The sequence below is a fragment of the Cololabis saira genome, chromosome 17, assembly GCF_033807715.1.
Source record: "Cololabis saira isolate AMF1-May2022 chromosome 17, fColSai1.1, whole genome shotgun sequence".
In the NCBI taxonomy this organism is placed as follows: Eukaryota; Metazoa; Chordata; class Actinopteri; order Beloniformes; family Belonidae; genus Cololabis; species Cololabis saira.
The window spans coordinates 34,304,430-34,322,923 of NC_084603.1; the positions used below are offsets into that span (position 1 = coordinate 34,304,430).

Consider the following 18,494-nt stretch of genomic DNA (forward strand, 5'->3'; position numbering starts at 1 on the left):
TTGACTTGTAGGCATCAAAAGGCTTTTTGGGAGTATACTAGGTTAGGTTTTCATGTCAGGATTCTTCCCTAGTTGACCTAAACCCATCTTTTCATGTGTGGTTGGTGCGTTGCTGGAACACAATAAACTATCAAATGGATACACTTCTGGTTTGTTTTTGTGCATCCACTGGACATTATTCCCAAAGAAGAAGAAGAGAAAAAAAACAGGCTAATCTTTGAGTATTCCTTGTGTTTAAGTTATGCCTTGACTTCCCTTGTTCCCATCTGTTTTGCAGCGTTTTTAAATAATACATTTAATAAATCCCATTTTTTGGACCTTGTGCCTCCTTGGTCTCCTGCATTTGGGTCCTTCCCCATGACAATTTGAAGGCTCCAGGATAGGTATTTCATATTAAAGAAAGTCCTTCCTTTTCTTTCCTCCTTGCTCAGAGACACTCCAGTTACAGTTAATGTAATGAAGACTAAAACTTCTGACAGCAGCCTCCCAAAAAGGAAAATAAAGCAGAATAAAGAGGCCAAATGTAGACGTACGAGTTGGAGGAAGTACGAGAGGTGGCAGCGAGAAGATTGGCCTCATGCTGATGGTGCACAACACCGCGGGGCTCGGTGGTGTCTGTGAGGAAGTGCTGCTGTCTTTTCAGTTATTTCCACAGCCTTTCGGTGGTCTGGAGCGACTGGGGGATATCACATGTCGTCTGTCTATAACATAACATGACCTCAGACAGTGGAAAGTCAGGATGTCTCGCGGAGAGAACAATTGATCCAACAGAAAGTGTTGGAAGGGAGCCTGGCAGGTCCAACCACATCAGATTGACTTTAAGGTGCCATATGTCAAGAGTTTCTCTGAATAATGCATTACGCAGATGTGAGACGCGCGGCAGACGCGCTCATGCTAAAACGCAATGATGCAGCTTATCACAAGATAAAACATTTGGGCTTATTCAGGTATGTGATTACCCGAAGAGTTCTTTTTCTAATGATGACAGCCAGGAAACATGAAGCGGCTTTTTTTATGATGCCGTCTCATTTTAGTGTGTTTACTTCCTAAAAATCGCCAGAAGCTGTTCATCATGAAATCTGAGAGGGAGCTACTTTCAGGTATGTGCGTAGCAGCGTTTACCGCATCTGGAGTCTTTTTGGATGTCATTGAAAACAGTTGAGGTTTTAAAAGCATCACAGATGATGTGAACTTTTTTCGGTGTGGCGCGATAATAAAGACGCGGTTCAGAGACAGCTGGCTGTTTATAACAACAGGAGCAATCAAACCAAAGTGCAGACATAACCAGCATGAGAGTTGGCGTTACGATTCACCATAAAAAGTCACTTTGGCTGCGTCTAGAGTTTTGTACAGGCGCCGCGTCCCAGTAGTGGTTTATACAGCGACTGATGTTATGCACAACCAGCAGTGTTAAATCACAAGAAATCAACGTGACTGACACGGCACATTAATATGCTTTTTCCTGTTTTTCAAGGATAATATTAGAGAGACCAAATAAGAAATGTGAATTCCTCTAAAACAATGGGATTCACAGCTTTAGTTCTGAGGAAATATGGGGGCGAATAAGTTCAAAACCAGGCTTCACTGTCCATCATTGCTCAAAACTGTCTGGATCTTTTGGAAATTAAGTTTAAACGACAAACATTTTGTACGTGTGCAGTGCGTGAGGATCGTACCAGACTGTCCAGGTGGAGGAATCCCCGACGGGAGTCTAGGAAGGTACAGCAGCACCGTGAGAACGCCAGCTCTGCTCCCCCAGCACGGCTCCATGGCCACCGGCTTCGGCACCGCCTGCAAAAAAATAAAGACTCAATTAAATCCTCAGTGTACAAGAGTGTACTTTGGCAGCACAAAGTGAAGCATTTTTATGGCCAGCACAATTATTTAGATTACTTTCATATATCAGAAGCGGACACCACAAACACATTGTGTAAATTTGTTTTGCATACGTACAAACTCGCCAGCCACTTTATTAGGTATACCAGGGGCACCAAATAAAGAGCCTTTTTACGAGGAGCAATCGAAAATGAAAGGTCACGTGACCTTCGCTTAATTTTTTTGAGGGACACACTTTAGATCGACCATCGATTCAGTCAATGTGCTTTTCTCCGATTTTAAGCACAACAGTGACAAAGTTTTAACTGACAACACAGTCACAGGATTTTAAGCAGCTATATTTTTAATAGTTCTGTGTCCCTTAAATGTTATGAATTACAGTTTCTTCTTCATGAGAAAAGAGGCTGCATTTATTTGCCTTGCTTTGGCCTCTTTTGAGCTCTGAATGGTTGTTTCATGCCAACAAAATTTTATTTTATTTTATTTTATTAGTTTGCACACAATAAAAGTAACACTTACAATCAAAATAATAAAACAAATGTGACAGGAGAGGTCAAAAGGCCAACAGGCTTATGCAGCGGACCTCCCCTCAATTTAGGAAGTAAAACAGTAATTAAAAAAAAAATGAAAAGAAACAAGACACAAACTATAAACAAAAAACAAAGAAGGTTAGACTACATAATTATAATACTCAAGTTGGCATTATTTGCGTTTTTTTTCTTTCTTCAACTGGCATGTTTTTTTTCCATTTTCCGTTTGACCAGAGTATCATGTTTGCAAACACCCAGTTCCCTCAGGAAACGTTGAGTTTAACACCAGGTCCTGGGTCTTCCTCCACGGGTTAGCAATAGTTTTTTCTTTTAATAAAGCAAATTTGTTTATTCGTTTATTTGTAAGGATCCCCATTAGCTATGCCCTTAAACACAGCTAGTCTTACTGGGGTCCACATTAAAAAACAATACATTTAAAACCTACAGTTAAAAACAAGACATCCAATATACAGTAAAACATCATCTTGGCCATGAAAATCAGATCAAAAATACACCTTACCCTGTCCAGTACGTATATGTGCAGGACTGTCTCAGAAAATTAGAATATTGTGATAAAGTTCTTTATTTTCTGTAATGTACAGTTGTACAGTTTAAGATTAAGATTCCCAGAATATTCTAATTTTTTGAGATAGGATATTTGAGTTTTCTTAAGCTGTAAGCCATGATCAGCAATATTAAAATAATAAAAGGCTTGCAATATTTCAGTTGATTTGTAATGAATCCAGAATGTATGACATTTTTGTTTTTTTTAATTGCATTACAGAAAATAAAGAACTTCTATCACAATATTCTAATTTTCTGAGACAGTCCTGTATGTGTGTGTGTATGGTATCCTATACATATGATATTCCAAGGTGTTTCTTAATTTTTCTTTTTGAATATTGATTTCTGTGTTAATTCAGTCATAGGCAGTGGTAAAGAATTCCATTATTTCATTGATCTATATTCTACTGTATGCTTCAGAATATTAGTGTTTGGCTTAGGAAGTGAAAACCAGCCCTTTATTGCTGCAAATGAAAGATTTCCGCTCAATCCTTCATTCCCGACTGCTTTTTAAACCTCCAACAGTTCTTCCCCAGATGAATACTTGTACTGTGGGAATTATTGTTGGATGCGTGGACTCCAGACAACAACTACCGCCCACATTAGTAGCAGGGCCGGGACAACGCGTTGACGAAGTCGATTATGTAAAATCATTGACCTGAATAATCCATGTTAATGCGTTGGATTCAAATAATAAATTAAACTTTTCTGCAGTCCATGTCTGGTCTGTCACTGCGTCTGTGAAGGATGTAGCAGACATCCACATCTCCATCTGTGCAGGACAGATCCCCTGCTTCCATCTCCTGCCCCTGACGAGGAACAAGCTCCCATCTGAGGGAGGCCGGTTCACTGGCTTCACCTGCCGTCTAGCACAGAAACAGCAGCCTGTCCAAGGGCGTCCACAGGTACAGACATATTGATATCAGCTGTACCATGTATATTGTTTGTGCATGTTACTGAACACCCCCCCCAGCACAGTTAAAGACCTATCAATAAAGACATGTCCCATCTTTGTCCAACTCTGCTGCATTTACCCCTCACACCAGTTTCTCATAAATACCTACATTAGTGTTTCATATGCTGTTAATGTTGAAATATACCTTGAAATATGAGCCGATTATTTATACTCCATATGCAGAGCTCCACCAAGACTCCTTGGATCTACTGCGTCTTACTGTCTGCACAACAATATTGAATGTCTGGGTTAGTGTTTCCTTTCATATTGGTTTGCACATAAGAGGAAAGGTCACCAAGGTATTGATCCAGTTTGACCTTTCCCACCCACTTTACCACAGTGGTCACAGACTGGTTTGAGGTTTGCTGGAAAGAGACCTACATACTGCATAGAGACACACCTTGAGCCCCACAGACCCGTCCTGGAGCCAGATGTGTGATGCTACACGCTGTAGCTAGCGCTAGCTCCCACGTGTCCAAATGACCACTCTTTAAAAAGATGAAAACACCACCAAATTTATGTTATTGTTCATTTCGCAATGATTTCCACTGCTTACTCTGACAATTTGTGTGAGAATTTCTTCTTTCAGGGGATCGTCACAGCAGATCTTAATCTTACATCGCTTACTCCAAGATTCCTACTTTGATGTGCTCATCTGTCCCCATCACTTCTAGGAAATCATAGCACCTTCAAATGTGCCAATTCCAGTTCTACTTGCCGTCTCTGCTACCATTGCCAATCTAATCTTGTAAACTTGTGCATTTGCTTTTGTTGCTACTCTTCTATCACAGGTACTCAGGCATAACAACACCAGTGATTCTGGTGCTTATATACATTTGTTGAGGAGAAATAAGTCGGCCGTATCAAACTCATAGTGACAGAAAATCTGAAGGAGTTCACAGACAACCGAAACCTGCATAAATGATATGTTCGGGTTGGAAAACACCATCTGTGCTCTATAACTTCTAAATATACCCTTTGAGTTCGAAATTCCTGCAACTGAATGACTATTCAGTACATCAAAATTGGTGGAAAAATCAAAAAAAGTAAATGGCTCTGTTCAACACTGGGCCGACATTCCCCGAGCAATGAAAGAAAACATGATAGCCTTGGTGTCCATCCATGGTTGGACCAGCTTGGTTCACATACTTGGTTTCAAGAGCTGGAGCAAACGACTTGATTAGAGTCTCTCCCGTTTGTTCAGTGTTTTCAAAGTGTCAGGAAATGATCAACTCCTCACGAACTGGACCCACACCAACAACTGGATTTGTAACGAGAACTTCTGTTAGCAAGCACATGTTCTGACTGACTTGTTGTGTTCCATGTTCAGTTGAAGAGAAGGGAATCTGAGAGAAATTATGCAATATGAGCAACAGCTGTTCAATGCTGACTCATTTTACGAGAACATGCATTTACAGTTATTACTATTTCCTCATGTTAGGGTGACGTGTACTTGAGCTACCAGCAGCTTTTTCATAGCAACATAATTCACCTTACTGCACTTTTGTAGCTCCTTTGATGCAAGAGGCATAAAAGCCACCAATAAAGAAAAAAAATCCAATTATTCATACATTACATCTTCTGTTAAAGACATGTCCATCTCCTGGGTTGTGTAAAACATGGTTAAATATACAGACTTGGCATGGGAGAGTGATATAAAAATAGAGGGATTTAACCTGCTTAATTGAGTTAGAGCTTAAAGGGGACCTATTATGAAAAACAAGTTTTTTCTTGTTTTAACATATATAAAGTGGTCTCCCCTCACCCTGCCAGCACAGGGGAGACAAAATACCATGAATTTCTGCAAGGTCTCTGACCCCCTGCCAGACAGAGTCCCCCAGTGTCACGTGGTTTTTTTTTGAGCCGATTAGAATCTGCTCCCGTCGTTACGTAACGACAGGAGCAGATTTCCATAGGTTCAGCCTCCGCTACTGAAACCACGCCCACAACCAGCTCTCTCCGCTGCTGGAGCGCTGCTTCCTTCAGCCAGTCGGACGCGGCGCCGCGGCGGAGCGGATCCGGGTTGAATCATCCAGGTTCCCGGGTGGTTTGGGAGCTGGGTCCTCGGGGGTCTGTCTCAGGCTGGACCAGCTTCACCCTCCGAGATTTTCAGGCAAATCTGTCGGTTTGATCACCGGTAACCGACGATGCGCACAGGATGCGCTCCGGAGCCGATCTGTGCGCCCGCCGTGCGGTTGCGGCGCCCGTCGCGCAGAATCCGCCGGGCAGATCCGGCTGAAATTCCGCTGGTCGGTCCCCGGGAGTCCCTGCTACCAGTCCAGGCCGGTTCCTGCGGTCCCGGCCGGTCGGAACCGGTCAGATTCCCCCGTTAAAGCCGCGGTGATGGGCGCTGCTCCAGCAGCGCTGCTCCCGGGCGCCCGGCGTGGCTCCGGGGCCAGCGTTCAGCATCCGCCGGGTAGATCCGGCTTAAATAGTGCATAAATGTTATTTATATACAACTCATATTTTAGTTTTTTAACAATAAAGTTTCCATTTGTGAAAATTCAGTCTTGTGATAATTTACAGGCTCGGGCTGCTCTGGCGGAGCGAGGTTTATGCTCCTCCCCTGCTACATGTCATTCAGGGAGCCAATCAGCACAGAGCTTCATTATCATACCCCCCCCTTCCCTAAAAATGAGGCGCAGAAAAAGAGGTTAGAAGCGGTACAACTAGTGACATGGCCCACAGGCTGGATTTATGATTTATGTAGAAAAAACAAGCTTTATATTGTTTTTAAGACATTCAAGGCCTGTTTAAAATATACATTAAATGCCATAATAGGTCACCTTTAATGCTTCACAAAACGGCCAGATGTATTATTCCTCCATGAAGTTCATTCTAAAACGGCCTTTTATGCCACATGCTCACATGAATAAAACGGTTGTATCAGTACATTTACTTTCATGTCAATATTTATTAATATAAATTATTTTTATGGTCCATCATGGTGCCACAGATGGTAACTTATGTACCTTACTTTAATCAATGTGTAAGCATTTTTCTTATATTTTTTGCTCGTGCATCGCTTTTATACATCAGACTCTCCATTGCTGGAACTTTTTTTCCTCATTTTCACCAACACACTTTTCCATTGATTTTTGGATGGAGATGCCGCGGATTTGTAAGGGCTTTACCTGAGACAGCAAGGATTATGTGCTCGGCTTCTGTCTATAGACCTGGCAAACATCCGCTCCCTGGCTAATAAGATGAATGAACTGATGCTACTCAACTAAAAAAAAAAAAAAAAGGCCAGATCAGCTGTCCTGTGTTTCACTGCAACCTGGCTCAGTGAACACATCTGGGACGGCAACTTACAGCTGTGGGTTGCAGCTCTGACTGGACCGTGTCAGAGAAGACCTTTTGAAACAGAACCCGTTTCAACGTAAAGATGAAGTTGTCCTGCAGCCTTCACTTGGAGTCTTTCTTCGTTGACCCCAAACTACTGTATTCATCACTGCAGTTCTCTCTTTTGTTCTGGGTAGCGTTTACATGACACATCAGGCCTGGGCAGAGGTTATCCAGCATCTAGCTGAGCAGAAAAAAATGTGTAGGAAAGAAAACCAGACTCCATCATTCTCTGGGATTTTAACAAATCAAACCTCACTCCCCAACGACCACAGACAACACAAGGCAACACAATGGACCACTGGTTTACCGTTATAAAAGGATGCTTATCACTCCACGCTGCTTTGAAATTCTCTGCTGCATCTCAGATTGATCCCCGTCTTCTCTGATGCAGGGTTGTAAATACGGCAGGAGCATGTTTACAGATGCCTCAACAGCCTTGACACGAACTGCTAAAATTCCCAGTAGCCCTCCAGTAAACGCAATGGAGCACTAGCACACCTGAAGTGGACCCCAGTACTGTACTGTAGTATAACACTTGAGGGACAAACTGAACACAAACCCTCTGTGATGTCACACAGGTTTTCTAAGAGTCAGCTTTATGCCTTATTTTAGGTATTCTGGGTGACACCATATTGTCAGTTAATCCAAAGATTAGTAGATTGATGAAAGGAGTGAGCCTGGCAGTGGGCGGTACCAAGAACACATGGCGTAAGTTACAACATGTTAGTTGTTTTAGGTTGACTTAGCTCATGCTAACCTATGACGCTAACGAACGTTACCTCACATTCATTAACATCAGAGCTCTCCATCCGTCTTCATTTTAGATGTTGCTACTGAAATTACATTCAAACGAGGACAGTTGGAGTCACCTTGCAGTCAGTGTGCGATTGGCTGCCTGTTGGCTAGTGGATCGTTTCTCAGTCAGACCACGGACAAACGCAGCTGCTAAACTTCACTCCCAGACTCTTCCAGGCCAAAGCCTGTCACAGTGGTCTGTTGGAATAATTAACAGCCCAAAAAGCCATTTTACAATTAGAATAAGAAAGATTATGGCCCGTAAGGTATTCACAGCTCAGAAATGTATTTGGGCCACAGGCTGTTTGACTGCTGCTGTCCAGAGACCTTTGCCCTCTAATCCACTGAGGGGAACTCAATCCTTAAAACATGAGTGATCATGTTCTCTTAGCTTTTATTTCTCTTAGCGTTAACATCACTGGAATCCAGTCAATACTTAAAAAGCTTAGGTCCTAATCAGAGCCGCCTGGGAGATTTGAGAGGCCCTGTGCGAAATGGCCGGGGGGGCCAAAATTTTTTGGGTTTTTCTGGTTGGATCGGGTGTCTATATGCGCAATTTTAACTCTCCAATTAGCAAAATACTGGATACCTTCCCCTGCCTCATCATCATTTGGCTTGCCTCGACGCGGGGCCCCATGGCTGCTTGAGACCCGGTCGGATCGTTGATTTTTGTAACAAATTTATCAAACAAGCCTTTCAGAGAGGCATTATACTCTTCCATTTTCTTTAGTTTTTTCTTTTTTCATCCCCTGATGGAAATTTCCTGATTCTGTCTCGTTCTCTCGACATTGTGTGACAGTTTGTTCCAACTCCACCCGTCTGGATCAGAGCAGCTTGTGTCTGCGCTTGGTCTGACGCAGTTGTATTGAACAACAAACACGCGCATCATTGCACATATATTTATTGATATGCACAGACTAGTACACATTTAGGTTTGTAATGGAACGTGACTGTTGACATTTATAAGGGAAAAAACGAGAAAAAAAAAAACGAAAAAAAAAAATTTTTTGAAAAAAAAAAAAAAAAAAAAAAAAACGGCCCATAGCGCGAGGCCCCTTGGGGCGCGAGGCCCCGTGCGGTCGCAGGGTTCGCACACCCCTTGCGGCGGCCCTGGTCCTAATTATACATAAATGTGTAAGCTTGTATAATTTTACCTGATGAGGTTCATTAAAATTCACTCCCTGTTCAGTTGTTTTGAATAAGGGACCAAAATAATTTCTGCAACAGTTTCCAGGGGTGATAGTAAAAAAAATCCTGAGCCTGAACTTTTTTTCCCTGGGAGGTAAGCGAGCCCCTAAGCCAAGATATATGCCCCGATCAACACAATTGTAATTTTTTGTCCTCTTAAAGTGTAAGTCTGGTGTAAATTGACCCATGGTCCTGTTGTTCAAGCTCACCACATGCAGCCCATAGAAAACAGAATGAGACAATTGAACAACATAGGCCAGGGATGTGATTCCCTGGGACAACATTTTGATAAATAGTTCATTAAATTGAATATTCTGATGACTTTTGTAGATTTTCCATATTTTTGTAGATATGCCTCCGCGCTGCCAAACACACACAAACACAACCGCATGTGAAGTGACTGCTAAATGGTCTGAGGCCGTTGACTCGCTGTTTTGGTAGGAAACAGATCCAGGGCGAGAGAGAGTCTAGTATAACAGGTGAAAATTGTCAAATAAGTTATTTTTCTGGTGTTATTTTTCTGGTGATGACTCTAAATGTTGAAATACCAGTAAAACCACATTCATTGATGAAATGACATAAGGGATGGAAAGGACGGATGGCAGTTTTACAGAGGGGATGATTTTGACCGTTTTTATTTCAGGGGCGATGATTTTGACCGTTTTTATTTCAGGGGAGATGATTTGGACCGGTTTTAATTTCTGGGGGTGCCATCACATCACCCCTCATCCCCCCTTAACTCGAGTACTGCTCACACGGAACTCAGAACTTCTTCATAAATAACTCCCAGAGAGAAAAAAAAAACACCAGCAAGCTAACAAACAAACCAATAAAGCTCTCAGAGTTAACAAAACGAACCAGCAATGAACAACTCGCTGTTTTAACCTCTCCTCCTCATGAGCTGACGGGCTGCAGGTGTGGTTTAAGGCTGATTTATGGTTCCGCGTTACACCAACGCAGGCCATACGCCGTGGGTTACGCGAACTACGGCGCACCCTACGGCACACCCTACGGCGCACCCTACGGCGCACCCTACGGCGCACCCTACGGCGAAAACTCTGCGTCGATTTAACGCGGAACCATAAATCAGCTCTCACAGCGCGACTCACCGTGAGCCCGGCTCGTACTCCTCGCCGCGCGCAGCTCCTCGCCGACTCCGTGCTCATATATTTAATACATTTATAAAGCCCATATATTTATAAAGCCTCACTTGGCCGAGCCCTAACGCTGAGGCCATGGTAGATTTAGGTTACACGCGGACACGCGGCACTGTTGTCTTTTCCCTGCCGGCTCTGCTCACTGCTCACTCGCTAAAGAGTCCCCTCACAAACAGGGTCCAGCGGCGCTACGTTCCGCCGCGCGGCGCTCCCAACGTTGTGTACGCTACTGTACATACTCACCGGTATTACGGTTTATGAAAAATTCATATCATAAGAAAAATAAACGGCAAACCTGATTTTATTTTTTTTTTCTCGCAAACACCTCGGTATGCCGGAAATCCGGCGTGACGCCGGAGCGCTATCACCCCTGAGTTTCATCCCTTTAGAGCAGAAGTATAGATTTTTATTACTGCTGTAAAGTTTGACATTTGAACATTTGGATAATTTGGATCCCTAGTGGACATTTGAAGAACTGCAGTTTACCCCACTTCCACAATGCGATCAACTCCGGATGTTGCCCCTTAGTTGGAAGAGTGCTGCTGGCCAGCAAATGAATCAGATCAGCTGGAAACTTAGACAGGCGTTCATCAAAGTAATTTGTCCTAAATGCAAAGCGTGAACCTTTTTGCTTTCCACAAAATTGACACTCTAAAGTGCCATCAAGCACATCAATAAATATGACATTTTAGGGTCAGATACTTGTGTTCAGGTTATGTGCAGTGTAGGGTCAATAAAACTAAATGAATTTGATACCGTTGGGAGCTCACAAAGCTATTAAGTAGATCTATAATGAATCATGTTTGTACCCAGGTCAGCCATCAACACATTACATGTTATCACTTTTTAAACTTGCTGGATAACAACATGCTTTTCCCAAAGATGAGTCACTGTTTGTGAAGTGTGTGGAGTGTTTCTGTGCCAGTGTATTCCTTTGTAAATAAATCTGTGTGTGTGTGTATAAGAGAAAGTTAATGATGAAGCAGAATGAGACATCTCTATGAGTGCTCTCTGGCGCCTCTCCCAAACTAATCAAGGTAAGTGGGGTTGAGGCGGTGGGGAAAAAGAGGGCTGCGCAAATACGTTGGTGAGGTTAGAGAGGAGAGTCCAGCGGGCGGAGCCCAGGTGGTCGTTTGAGTCGACGGTAAAATCCTGCTGAGCTGTGTGTCCAGAGTAAAAGCTTTCTCTGCTGACAGCTGCTAAGTGGAGCTGAGGAGAGCAGAGGTTCTGACCCATTAGACGAAAAGATCAGGGGCTCCTGCACTCCTTTTTATTTATATTTTTAATATGAAGTCTCACTGAAGCCTAAACAACCGTTTCTGCTGACTGTGTGCAATGCTGAAATTGGCAACTTGGCAGTCCTGGGCAAATTCAGTTCTGCAGATCATTCAATAAAGAATTACTGGATGAAGTCCAGAAGATTTGTTGTTTTTAAAGTGTGTGGTTTTCACTGCAGAGCTCTGTGTGAGTCAGAAAGTGCCAGTTCTGGAGGTTTTTATTTATTTCAGTTTTCTTCATTAAATGTAAAGATACACATCTCATGCTTTCTATAAACATACGCTACCTTTATACTTACACTGGAACTGTTTGTTGTTGTTTTTTATAAGGAAAGCTGACCTGAAGCACATTTGGTACTCTGACTTACTCATAATACAAGTAATTTAAAGGCATTTTCCTGATTCATTAGAATTTCTTCTCTGTAGATTCAATCTGCACCGATTCATGTGTTTTTGGTCAAATACAGTAGGTGTCAAATAACAGATATGGCCCTACATTCCTCCAAGGACACAGTCTGAAAGAAGTGAGGAAAGTCCGTGTTTGGAAATGGAGGGATAGGTGAAGAGCTTCTTCCCGGAGTCTGAGCTGATCATGGGACTGGACCTAATGATGCATATTTGACCCTGTTTTCAGTCTGACGATTGAAAGGATTTGTTCCTTTGTTTATTTGTTTTTTTCTTTGTTCCCTATAAACTTTTGGTGAGGGTGACATGTTTTCCATGGAGCTAACAAAATGGTTTTGTATTTATTTTTTTGGTTTGACCTGAGCCTCCCAGTAGCTGGAGAAGGGCACCCAATGATCACCTCTGTGAATCATAGCAACCAATCACACCTATCTAATTGGCTGATAGTTCAATTCATTACAACAGAAGTTGTCTCGAGGTGCTTTCCAGAGACCCAGAACATGACCCCCGAGCAATTATTACAGAAACATAACATAAACAATGGCGGGTAAAAACTCCCCTAGTGGGAGAAAAACCTTAAGTCAAACAGTGGCAAGAAAAACTCCAAAAGTCATCTATAAAGACAGATAAAAGCAAGCAGTGGGATGAAGCTACGGATTCTCTGGCCTGCAAACATGCACAGAAGAGGAAAGGAGGGGGCAGACCAGCACAACAAACTACGAGAACAATGGAGAACAATGATGGTGAGGAGATACTTATAATTAATAAATGAGGGTTGATTGGAGGAAAGGAAAGAGAATATATAAGGTACCGGTAATAATAATGTAATAATACATAACAGTAATCTAGCCTAGAAGATATAAAATTGTAAATTAGTTTTTCAAAGATTAGGATGTTCCTAATCTTTGCAATATTACGGAGATGGAAAAACGCTGTTTTACAAACCTGAATTATATACGGTTTAAACGACAAATCTGGATCGTAAATAACACCAAGGCTACTCACAGTTGCACTGGAAGCCATTGCAACACTATTTAATCCCTTCCTAAAATGAATAGCCTCGGTTTCATTGGAATTTAGCAGCAAAAAATTTCCGGACATCCAGTCCTTAATGTCCCTCAGACATGCCTGAAGTTAACGGTTCTGTTTCATCTGGCTTTATAGACAAATAGAGCTGCGTTTCATCAGCATACAGTATAACGAGCTAAAATGTCTGTGTCAAGAGAGGTTTTTTTTTAAGTAAACGGTTTAATTACTGCAACTTTAAAAGCCTGTGGCATATATTTTAAGTTTAGGGATGAGTTGATCTGGTCCAGTATTGTCGTGCCAATAAGAGAAGGAACATTTTGAGTAGTGGAGTCGGGATGGGGTCTAACATACACATGGTTGATTTAGCTCTATTGACGACTAAGGTCAGCTCAGCGATCAGTGGTCAGATTGAGAAGGAGACCAGAGAAACCTACCAAGTCCCACATGGTTTTGGCTTCATTACACACCGATACAATATTAACTTTAGTGACTTCTGACTGGCGTAGACAGGTGTCCTTAGCGCTGACATGTATGATAATTTTTACCAAATTTCCCTGGGATGCACCTAACTCTGGTCGCTGGAGTCGGCCTCACATGCCTCACTATGGAGTCGCCAATCACCAGGGTGGGTTTCTCAGCGGGTGTGTCGTGAAGCGAGTGGTGGTGTTTGTGCGCCTTTTAGGACTACGCTTCCTCCGAACCGTCACCCAGCCGACCTGCCTGTCCGGCTGCTAGGGAGCTGCAGGGGAGCCGCTAACGGCAGTTACTTTAAAGGGGACCTATTATGGCATCTAATACCTATTTTAAACAGGCCTTGAATGTCTTAAAAAACAAGCTTTTGATTGTTTTTGCTAAATAAATGAGAAGTTCAGCCTCTAAACCATGTCTTTATCTTCCCATTCTCTAACCTCATTATCTATGAGGGATTCTGAGTGGGCAGGGCTATGATAATGAGGCTCTGTGCTGATTGGCTGCCTGAATGACGCGATACACAGCTACGAAAATATGGCGGAAGCTCCGGCCAGCGGAGTTAGTTGTGGGCGTGGTTTCACGCATCGCTCCTGTCATTACGTAACGACGGGAGCAGAATCTGAACGACTCGTAGAAGCCACATCACACTGGATGGATCATCCGGGCGGCTCTACAGACACTGCAGAATTTGGTTACTTTCCTCCTCCTCTGAGTTTGCAGGCTGAGGGGAAACCACTTTATATATGTTAAAGCAAGAAAAAACGTGTATTTCATAATAGGTCCCCTTTAAGTCGGTCTGCTGCTACTTGAGTCTGGCTAGCTGCCGAGTCTACCGGACTATGGTCTAGTTGGCGGAACCGGGCCTCTAACTCACTGAGCCTCACCTCCAATGCCATGAATAAACTATACTTCACACACTTACTGCAGTATGAAGAGCAGGTGAGAAAAAGCCAAATCTGCCCTTCTGTTTTGCCTTTCATCCTATTTGCTACAAAAAAGCTTTGGTCTGTGCTGGTGAAAGAACGTCCTCTGACGGTTTTTCTTCCCATTAAACAAGAACAAAAGGAAACGCTCGGCCGAGGTCACTTTGTGTTGCACTCCTGTCAGTTTCATCTGTGTGCTTTATTCCATTTATCAAAAATAACAAACAGAAGAGAAATGAAAGGAAGTGAGGTCATCCAACAATGTATCAGCCTCACCTTTCCCTCAGGCATCCATCCTCATCTCTTCCCCTTTTCTTTTTTTTCCACACTAAATCCATATTTTCGCTCCTATTGTGTCTTGTACTTTCTACAAACTAACGGTTTCTCAAACTATCTTTCCATTTATGGCTTCAGATGAACAAAGTGGTCACTTCTGTAATGTTTATGAGTGAGGGGTAGTGTGGCAGCAGCATTAGAGATAAACTGCCTGAAGCCTGGGGAAAAGGAGCCAAAAGTCCATCTTCCTCAAAATAACTTTTTTTTCTTGTCATTTTTGCTCTGAAGTTGTGTCCTCTGACAGCTTTCACTGGATTTCTGTGAAATTTCTAATCCAATCACCCACACGTAAACCAGTGGAGAGCAGACGTGCCACAAAAATACTTTTATATTTAATTTCCTTATTTTAGATGAGCATCGACAGAGCACAGATAAAAGAAAGCAGAACGATATGGAGGTAAATAGGCAGCCATAAATACATTTAGGGAATACTTATTCAACAAATAATCCTCCCCAGGTTTTAGATGAAGTAAATCTGACCTGAGATAACCAACAACATACAACATATTATACCATGACACTTATAAAACCTAAACGGAAATAAGAGAAGAAGGCATAGTGCGAGAAATGAGTAGGTAGTAGGTGTCATCCCGACTTTAAAGGATTTATCATCAATATAGTTACGGTACTTCCATGTAAAATAAAAAAGATATACTAAGGAGGTGAAATGATAAACTAGGGCTTAATCTGCAACAGTGAAGACAGACCGAATGATTAATCTGTTTTTGAGTTGATGTCAGGTCAGATTTGACATGCAAAGACAAGACAAAGCATTTACGTAATGAGAAGATGTTTGCAGAGGAGTAGGAGGGGCCGTTCTCTCTTACATGTTTCCAAATCAGTTCATATGTAATTTCTTTAAACAGCCGTGGATTAACAAATTAAACATTTCACTAAAACCAACAGCAGAATGTTCAACGTAACCTAAAGGCATGAAGATAAGTACCACCGTTTTGCAATTAGAATAACAGTTTAGAGAGAAATGAACCTGAGCAAACGGTGGCAATAAAGACTGCAGAAAGTGGAGCTTAAAAAAAGGAATGAGGTCCCGGAGGTAGTTGATGTGCGTTATCGTATTAGGGCGTTCATTTAGGTTTGTCAGAAGTCAGCACTGCTAGATGTTCTCCTGTGAGGTTTTACTTGTTGACCTACTGTACAGTATGTAGCAAAATTCTTCTGAATCTTGTGTGAGGGCTGTTGAGAGATTTGTGTCTGAGTTTCATGTCAGATATTATTAGAAAGGAAAAAAATCTTATGTTTAAAGACTGAAATTGGGACTCGGAGGACGTAGCCAAGATACATAGTACGGTAATAATCAGAGCTTCACCACCAATTATAGCAAAGTATAATTAGATAAAGTGGCTGGAGGTAAGAGGATAAATCTAGAAGAATTTATAAAATGGCTGGTGGAAGACTCCCCGGTGTGAACGCCTTCCCTATTTTCTCCACATGATCCACTCAGTTTCACTCAGCTCTGAACCCCCCGTCATCGGCCGGCCTGTAATTGTCAGTCTTCTCTCATGCCCATCACTGTCACACTGCATCTCTTTGTGTTTTACAGCCAAATCCACATCCCTGTGGACAAACCAGACCAACAGTCATGGTTCATAATGCAGGAATCTTCTACTTATACATGTTTCCGAAAATGATTATTGAGGAAGAATTCTCCTTTTTTAATCTGTTTATGTTAATGAGTCCTACATCAGGGAAAAAGTGAACAAAAAGAGAAATGTACAGTTTGCTAATCTTGTCATGGACAATCCAGAAGGCTTCTGGAGAAATTTTTTGAGAACGGAGGAATCTAAGGTTAAAATGGTTTTCCTTGAATGAGGACACGAGGATCTGAACGATATCAGTTTTTGTCTTAGGACAACATTGATGAAATAGTTTGATCCACTTCAAATGTTGACTACTGTATATAAAAACACCAAGAAAAAGGGACATGCATGAATAATAATGCTACTAATGTTGATGGCTTTTGGTAGCAACTGTATGAACATGCACCTACATCATACATAAACATACATACACACACACATATATATATATATATATATATGTGTGTGTGTGTGTGTGTGTGTGTGTGTGTGTGTGTGTGTGTATTTCATCTCCAAGAGGTAGTTGAAAATGAGTCAGAGATCTGTAGACTTTTTGTTGTGGTAAAACTCATCAACGCCTCTGTATTATCTTTTTAAACCGCTGGGTGAGTATCTGGAGTTAAACTGAGTGCATTAGATTCATCATGAATGAAGACGTGAGAGATGATCCAAGTTTAGTAGATTTAATATATCAATTGCATGCAAGTGGGTCAAAATGACAATGACTAAAAGACGCCTAGTATTTTGAACGTGACAGAATGATGAAGACCAAACACTGCGATTCTCTTGAACAGGTCACTGTGACACCAGAGCTAAGATTTCAAAGACAAAATACAAGACCACTCTTTTCCATCACACTTTACATTTCAAGAGAAAGCAACAATAAATCCACCTTGAAACACAACTCAGTCCTCAGGGAGAGATAAAGGAAAGTCTAGGTTTTGTTGGGAGAATGTGAGCTGCTTCAACAAGACTAGAAATCTGTGTTTTATGTGAAGAAACATCCTTCATTTCAATGTTGTCTTGCACAAAGGAACGGGTTGAAGGTGATGTCATGGATTGAATAAAGTAAGTAGAAATGTTTTGCTGCAGTTTCTGCAGCAGATCATCATACCAAATATGTGATCCTGTTATTCACATGATTATACCACCCACTAGTCTTTGACAATGGTCTATTTCCTTCGTGTTTTGGTTCCTTTGTTTCACCTCTATTTATCGAGGAACCACGGCACCGGGGGCTGAGGACACAGATCATTTCAACCAGCATGGTACAATACACGGAGGCGGCACACCGAACAGGCAAGCCAGCGTATTCATACCACAACCAAAAAAGCTCCCATCAGCTGAGTCGAATTCACACAGTATAAGAAACACCGCTCTGCAATAAAAACTTGCTGATCTAGCAGTCCAAGAGAAGCAAAACAAAGCAATGACAACAAAACAAGCTAAACAAAACAAGAACACCATGTTTGACAGCCCAATTATGAATTTGGTCTTGAATTTTGTTTCACCATCATGAATAATGTACCAATGAAAAACTCCAATCAATTTATGTAAGTCCACGTCTGTGACGGACAACATCCAAAGGGACTTTAATCTCTGGCTATTTATGCTGCTGGTAGGCGAGTATAAAAGATGTACTGCTAAGAATGATCTGAGCCAACATACAATCTGTTTCTTTCTGGTTGGATGATAGCTGGAGCGACTGAGACGTGTGAGCTGTCCACCCATTCTGTTAGCTGTGGACATTTCAAAAGGGGGGTGAATCCTTCTTTGTAAATGCATGGCGCTAGTGGCCTTTTTGACGGTAGCTGGACAGGAACTAGGTATAGAACGCGGGGAAGACGTGCTAGGAAGAGCGGCAGACTCGCCCCTGAGCTGCCTAAACCTGTGTTTGACGAAATGGGAGAATGGTTAAAACAATGAATTTATATATCGCCTGTCTCAACTTCCTGGTTCAAAAGCCATTAAAAATGATATCTTGTGGCTGGACGACGCTCTGGTTAAGGTCTGGTTAGGTTAATGCACCACTTATGATTGGTTAGAAGTAGGAAACGCTTGTGGTTTGTGCTAAAAATAATA

The 18,494-nt window shown here is 42.1% G+C and overlaps 1 protein-coding gene across 5 annotated transcripts in view; it reads right to left on the reverse strand.

Annotated features, from left to right (window-relative positions):
- The window catches only part of atrnl1a (attractin-like 1a), a 340,130-nt gene that overhangs the window by 20,163 nt on the left and 301,473 nt on the right, over nucleotides 1–18,494 (reverse strand). For all 5 annotated transcript variants that reach the window (XM_061745230.1, XM_061745229.1, XM_061745228.1 and 2 more), the window contains one exon: nucleotides 1,677–1,791. In XM_061745230.1, the coding sequence (XP_061601214.1) occupies nucleotides 1,677–1,791 (115 nt within the window). The remainder of the gene's footprint in view (nucleotides 1–1,676; nucleotides 1,792–18,494) is intronic.